This window comes from Tachyglossus aculeatus, chromosome 1, assembly GCF_015852505.1.
Source record: "Tachyglossus aculeatus isolate mTacAcu1 chromosome 1, mTacAcu1.pri, whole genome shotgun sequence".
Lineage (NCBI taxonomy): Eukaryota > Metazoa > Chordata > Mammalia > Monotremata > Tachyglossidae > Tachyglossus > Tachyglossus aculeatus.
The window spans coordinates 52,713,135-52,720,727 of record NC_052066.1 but is presented as its reverse complement, the minus strand read 5'-3'; the positions used below and the strand labels follow the sequence as shown (position 1 = coordinate 52,720,727).

The following is a 7,593-nucleotide window of genomic DNA, read 5'->3' as shown; positions in this document are numbered from 1 at the left end:
TCCAATATAGTACAAAAATACTACGGTAACATTAGTGCTTTGCAAATCAAATACCAAATTAATCACTTATATGACCAGATCATTTTATGGAAGTCATTTTATTTTAAAGAGCAGTGCAAGAAGATATTAAGTTGAAGCATCAGTACATTATAGATTTGTGCTATTATACACAATTAATATTGCTCTAAGTATATAGATGCAATATTGTCTATTATGAGTCTATTCTTTCACGCTCCTCCCCCCCCCCCCAATATTCACTAAATTTACCTAAGAATTAGATCACTTAAGTTGGGTTGATATTAACTTTAAAAACTGAATGTAAACATTTAGATGCTTTCTCTTCTTCGCTTACCTACGCTGGCTTAAAAATGAAGCCAAAAACTGGCGCCAGATGGAATTTCAAACAGTATTGAGCATGTGGAAGAAGCAGCACGATGTCTTTCAAAACTATATAATTTTAAGATTAGTCTAGATAGGCAATATTCGTAGATATACAAAATATATAGAAATATTGTTTTTTCTAAATGTTCAATAAATGTGTAGTTTTGGTAGTAAAAAGTTTCCTAAACTGGACAATATTTCAATAAATGTAAACAAACTCTGGCACTAGGGAAAGAAGGGAAAGGTTAAAAGGAGAAGAGAGAAAATAAAATAAGCAGACAATCATTTGGGGCTCCGAAAGTGAGTTGTTTAATTACTGCTGCTTAGGATATTGTACTACATCCATATATTTTCTTATGTAGGGCCATTATTTGTAAGACCTCTGCAGAAACTGTTAATATCATATTAGCATCCTTAATAGCTATTTGAATGTGCAAGCCACCTACCCACTTATCTCCCTTCTCCCCCACTATTCTTTGTTTTCCATTCTACCCTCAAGATAATCTCCAAGAGAAACATTTTTTTGTTTTGTTTTTAAGACTCAGAAGAGACTCACTCTGCCAGGTATATTTTTGTTTTGGGGATCTCTGGTGTTTTACTCAGTTATTTTACTGGTACATATTTATTCTATTTATTTTATTTTGTTAATATGTTTTGTTTTGATGTCTGTCTCCCACTTCTAGACGGTGAGCCCGCTGTTGGGTAGGGACTGTATATGTTGCAAACTTGTACTTCCCAAGCACTTAGTACAGTGTTCTGCACACAGTAAGCACTCAATAAATACAATTGAATGAATGAATGAAAATTCAGATTTCTGTAGCTGCTCCATACAACTAGCAGTATGGTTCAGTGTCATATGACAAAAAGCCAAAGTGGATGTATTCTCTTCAGGAGATGGTCCCAGGGAAAGCTAGTTTTTAAAAAACAACAACAAAAAAACCCACACAAAAAAAATGGAGCTTGGTCTTGGGCCTAGGATGGAAGGAGAGTAACGGCTTGTAATAACAGTGGCCTCAGAGTTTGGAGATTGGGGGGTTGCCAGTTGCAAAGGTAAGGCAAGCATGTAAAAACTCTCCATCCTCCTTTACCTTTCCTAAGCCTAGGTATTTCTTCTCCTACAGTGGAGCAACCGCTATGTGTTTTCCCCCTTTCCCCGTCGGCTGAGGTTCTACCTTCAGATTAAAACAATCCCTTGTCCTGAGCAAGTGGGTCTAAGGTAGGCTGTCTCTTTCCAAAGCGTATGCTCTTGATTTACTGTTTCTCAATTCACGGTTTTCAAAGGTATTTTTCTAAAGGAAAAGCACATTAAAGTGGCAATCTCTCACCCACTTATTCATTTTGCACATTATAAAACCTGTTGAATGCACTCAGTACAGGCATAGAAAATTTATCTCCAAGTGTCCATTTTTTTCTCTTTGATTCTGCATTCAAGTTATAATTTGGAGCAACCTCACGTCCGTAGTGGGATCCCAGAGTGGCTGAAACCGGCATTTTCAGTGCTCTTTGTGTGAGTATGTGGAGATCATTTGGTGCTGGTTTATACATGAAGTCATTTAATGTGCAGTGAGAATGCATAATTGAAGGGGGAAAGGTAAATTACAGTTCAGCCCCATCACATCTCAATACTTGAGAAGCGTAATGAGAAGCAGTGTGGCCCAGTGGAAAGAGCCCGGGCTTGGGAGCCAGAGGTCATGGGCTCAAATCCCCGCTCCGCCACTTGTCAGCTGTGTGACTTTGGGCAAGTTACTTCACTTCTCTGGGCCTCAGTTCCCTCATCTGTAAAATGGGGCTGAAGACTGTGAGCCCCATGTGGGACAACCTTGTATCTACCCCAGTGCTTAGAACAGTGCTTGGCGCATAGTAAGCGCTTAACAAATACCAAGATTATTATTATTATTACTTTTACTGAATAAAGGGTGAGAGTCAAAATTTGAAGAGATTATGATCTTGTTGCAGTGACCTTCCACTCAGCAGTTTCTGAAGAAAGAAGCAACATCATCATTCACGTTATTAATTCCTAAATGGAAGTAAGAATGACACCATGTCCTGTATGAGGGGTTCAGTATTCACTGCTGAATTTCTTTCAAAATACTGATACCTTCACTTTTTCGGCTTGTTTGGTTTTACATTGTGCAGGACACCCTGAGCAGACACTGTCAGCAGCGTTTGACCTCCAAGGACGAACACTTTCCCCGGTGCCTAGAGTAATATCCAAGTTTTTTGGATATTCAAACGACCTATTTGAATTTTTGCCTTTGAAAGTGTTCAGAGTGATAGCGGAATTCCATTTTGGGTTGGTGATGAGTCTTTTGTAGCCATCTTTTATAGCCTGCGAACACCTGAAATTCTGTATGAGTTTGTCCTGTCAGCAACATTGTATAAACCAGACGATTGGTTATTATCAAGTCCAGTGGGACACATTGTTATTAAACCATACCAAGGATATTGCATTAAATTTACAACACAAAGTCCATGTAAATAACTCCTAATCACCGCATTTAGGAGTGTGGAAAATGCAAGGAAGATCGAGCTAATTCTAAGACTTAGACATGCATTCTGTAAATTTACATTCAGTGGTTACCTTGCATGCTTTGGTTAATATTAGAATAGTTTGGTGTGCAAATACTAATGCATGCAATATTTTTGTACCTGAGGTTATATGTTTTTCTTAAAAAAAACCACCCTTTACAAACCTTATGTCACAGTCCATCTATGAACACCCTTTAAAAATATATATATATTTATTAGTTCAAAACAGTTTCATTTTAGCTGGAGCTATAAATTCTTTAATGACAGAGAAATTATGACAAATGGGGGTTTTGCACTCTATCAAAAGGTGAAATCAGGAGGGATCTAAGAGAGGCCAGCTCAGCCCACTGAGCCTGAGCTCAGAATTCAGCACAAGCTCAGAATTCAGCACTACCATGTTCTCCCTAGGATTCTGTAATAACAATGACAATCCCCTGCATTTCTTTAGTGTGTCCTTTGTAAGGATAAAAGAGTCTTGAAAATGCTGGGAAGTAAAGAAGGTATATGGCCAACCAAAGCCACTTAGGATGCAGCTTGCCCCTTTGTGTCCACCTTAGGTGGCAATGAAAGACAAATGGGAGAAGGGCGGGAACTGGCACATGATTGACAGAGTAAAATGATTGCTTCCTCCCTTTCCAAATTCATTCAGTCATATTTATTGAGTGCTTACTGTGGACAGAGCACTCTACTAATTGCTTGGGAGAGTACAATACAACAATAAACAGACACATTCCCCACCCAAAACTTGTTACTGGAAGCCCCAAATACAGGTGGGTTTGGGAAATGAATAATTCTTGTCCCCCACATTATGACCAGTCAACCTACATAGAATCAATCAATCAATGGTATTTATTGAGCACTAACTGTGGGCAGATCACTGTGCTAAGCGCTTGGGAGAATATAATACAACAGAGTTGGTAGACACATTCCCTGCCCACAATGAGCTTATAGTACCACTCTGATGAGCCTTGGCCAAGATGCTTCTGGGAATGGACATCTCACTAGGTATGGCCATCTAAAATAAGTTCGAATGATGAACTGATGACATTTCGGCATGGTTCACACCTTTCCCTTCAATCTGGCCCATCATCTACCCTTGATAGCAGAACCCGGCTCCAAGTGAAGGTAAAGTATGGTCTGTGATCTGCTCTGCACAATGAGGGGGGTGAAAAAAAAGATTACCCATCGCCCCCCCAAAATAGCCAGTTTCCGCTAATCCCTTCTCTTCATCGCCACCGATTATTGTTACTACAGTGAACTATGGGCTGTAGAACAGTTGGAGCCAGCTAATGCATGTGTTACTAAATAATTGTAATCCACATTCCTGGAGGATTCAGCACCTTGTAATATGGGAACAACTGAATGTCCCACAAGCACTATAGCAATGCCTTCAAATAATAGCCCTTGTGTTTGTTGTTCCCCATTTATGCTTAGAATACAAGGACTAAGTGCCAAATAAGGTGCCCTGCCATCTTTCCAGAATGACAACAGACCCAGCTATTGGAGGGGAGGGAAGAAAGGACTTGCTGGGTTCTTTAAGGAAAAAAGGAAATAAAATGATAACGTACTCATCTACAGCAGATTAGGAGCGGAGACATTTTCTGCCTAAAAAAGAAAGGTTTCCATATAAAAATTAAGCCTACCTTAAAGTTCTTATTTATTTTTGGTAATGCTTTAAATTCTGTAAACACTATATTTGAAAGTACTCCTCCACAAGGGTGACAATTTGGGGCAAAATAACAGGCACGGTGCTCTAAAGCCTTATCCCCAGTATTGAATTCTATGGACATTAGGCACATATAAGAGATCGAGGATAAATTGCTATCAGGTAACCAACTGGTGGAAATAGATCATTGAACTGCAATCAAAGGTTTATGAAATATCTTCACTGCTTTGGAGTCTTGTAGCCTGGTGCAAAAGAAATTTACTAGACTGCAGAAATGCTCTACTGCAAAAGCCAAAATGAAAATATATCAACACTCCGTCTTTGGCCTGCCCTACATAGGTACTGGTTCCAGGCACGTGGCTCTCTGCAAGGCTGAGTAAACATTGTAATAAGACTTTCGATTATGTTTCAAGTCACGGAATTTGATGTCTGCTCTAGCAACTGGAAAAGAGATGTTTAAACCTACAACGTTTTAAGTTCCGGTGACAGGGGCTTAAACTGCAAGGGAGAGTGGGGATAGGTTTGACAGGAGAAATAATTTTCTGACCTTGAAGGCTGTTAAACTCTGGAAAGATCTATTATAAACTTTGCAATGATCTACTAGAAGTGCAGGAATGAGCTATTAAGTCAAGTTATGGTATTTCCTCCTCTGAACGGCTCTATCCGGCCCTCTCAAGAGACACGAGAAGGTGCTAAACCTCTTGAGTCACTTCCAGTCTTACTTTACTTTGCTTTTATGAATAGAGGGAAAGATTCGAGTCACTACTATGCAAAATGGTAATTGCTCAGTTTGAGTGGGAGAGGATCATCTCTGGGATTATAGGGTTTATGACGTCCAATGAAACAGACTTTGAAATATGAATATATGTGCACCTGCCTCGGTCATCTTCCCAAGTAAAATGGTTTCAGCTGCTTCTAAGATCCAGAGTTTCATACTCACATCAAAACTCCTAACCACCTACTCACCGTGTAGCTCAGCAGTAATGATTCTTGATTGGGTTCATTTTCTCACTACCGATGCACGAAGTTCTGAACTCCAGAGCTAATTTTCCTATAAGTGTCCTTATCCCAAACACTTGTCCCTTTTCAACAGCTCTGAAACCAAGATTCGGAATAAGGCACAACTAAAAATGCCACTTAGGAAACAGAGGAAGGGAGATAATGGGGAAATAATACCCTCCCGTAGACAAAGTGTCACAAGAAAGTTGCTTTCAGAAAGCAGTTTCCAGTTCATCCACTTTAGTCTCTAACACACAAACTAAAAGGTTTTCTTGATTAAATGAAATCCCCTCCTCCAGTGAGGTCAAAATTTTCAGCAAGCAATGTATTGAACAGCACTTACACTGTACGTCAGGATAAGGGCCAGTTGTACAGAATCCTCAAATCATGACACCAAAACACTAGAATAACGTACATTTGGAAAAACTGTTGTGAACCCATAGTTCAGTTTCATTTACACTAGAGAGACTGGCAAAATGTCTACCCTGGAATAGACCTGCCAACTTGTTTTGAATAAAAATGTCTTTGTCATGATTTAAGAAAAATATTTAACATCTTAGCAGTGAACTTAAAATTCTCTTACATAGAGGGTCAACTGCCTAAGTCAGATGGACAATGCAACACAGCAGATCAGCAATTATTTAGATGAGTAATGGTGAAATTAGCACTAATTACTAGGCTTCCCTCCAGTTTAATCCTTGAAGGAACGAAACCCTCTTCACTTAGCTTCATCCAGGCTTTATTAATATTGAGGTTATACAAAGAAGAAGAATCTAGATTTGAGGTTATGCTTTCTGCCATGTTAGCTTTAGGAAAAAGATGCCCCTCACCAAATCCTACACTACGGAAAACTATTTTCAAGAATTTGTATTTGGTCCATTGAGCCAAAGTGGCTGTCTCCTTACCTCTTTCTTACAATGCTTAAAAATTGGAGAAACAGTACCCCAGAAGTGCATAAATGATAAACTATTAAAGTGCATATGTACAGTCACAGAGAATTTGGGGTTGTGAACTGCAAAACTTGTAGTGCAAATAGCTGCTTTTGCCTGCAAAGCTCACACTGAAATAAAACATCTACAGCCATGTTAAGAATTTGTTAAGCAAATTCCAAGCTGAACCCCTCTTATTAAAGAACTAATAATATGTACTGTGCATGCACCAATGACCCGAGCTAAACCACAATTTGTAGAAGAAGTAAGGAACTAGAGATTGAATATAACCGAAGTCCGTATTCCACCATGTACTGGGGCAGTGCGTTCACCGCTTGCTTTATGAAATAGAAGACAGTTTCCATTAAAAGAGTTGTCAGCTGTAACCAAGTGCAAAAAAAAAAAAAAAAGAAATCCACCCTACTAATTTAGAAACATATTGCATGAAGAGTGTTCCAATCCGGTTGTTTCATCTTGGTTTGCCTCATTCTTTTCTATTTTTGTTTGGAGTTCAAACGATGCTATATACAGTTTTTTGTGCTTTTGAACTTTTACAGAAATTGGGCAGCATTGGTTGGGGTTTCCTTGTGAGGCATGAGCTTGGTAACTTTGAGTGACGTTTTTATCCCTTTGAAATCCGTACTAAAATAGTTTTGCATTTCCCGGTACGTTTTGGAGGAGAGTTTTGCATTTTCTTTCACGGGTCCAGGTCGAAAGCTTTTAATAGGACATCCAGGTCACCCAGATTAGCTGCCTGAGAGAGTTCAGGTTGGTCCATCATTGAGAGGGCAATCCTGAGAGCCGCCCAGATGTTGCCAGAAATTGCAGGATGGGGGACTTGCTGTTGGTTCCGGCTCTTTCTTTGCAAACTGAGAGCTGTGAGAAAGTTGCTGACTGCCTCTCTAAAGGGAGTGAAAACAGATTTTCAACCGAACAGTTTAAAGAACACTCCACACCCATTATGGTTTCATACATATGGCTACATGTTCCGTCACATCGCAGCTACTGCTCTCTGAGGAGACAACTTTCAGTTACTTTCCATTATGATTCATCCAGAGCTAATCACAACTAGGAAAGCAGTGTGGCCTC

The 7,593-nt window shown here is 39.4% G+C and overlaps 1 protein-coding gene across 12 annotated transcripts in view; it reads right to left on the bottom strand.

Moving 5' to 3' along the window:
- Positions 1-3,879: 3,879 nt before the first annotated feature.
- The window catches only part of PEX5L (peroxisomal biogenesis factor 5 like), a 320,579-nt gene continuing 316,865 nt past the window's right edge, over positions 3,880-7,593 (bottom strand). For all 12 annotated transcript variants that reach the window (XM_038744156.1, XM_038744197.1, XM_038744242.1 and 9 more), the window contains one exon: positions 3,880-7,406. In XM_038744156.1, the coding sequence (XP_038600084.1) occupies positions 7,202-7,406 (205 nt within the window). In that variant the 3' untranslated portion in view covers positions 3,880-7,201. The remainder of the gene's footprint in view (positions 7,407-7,593) is intronic.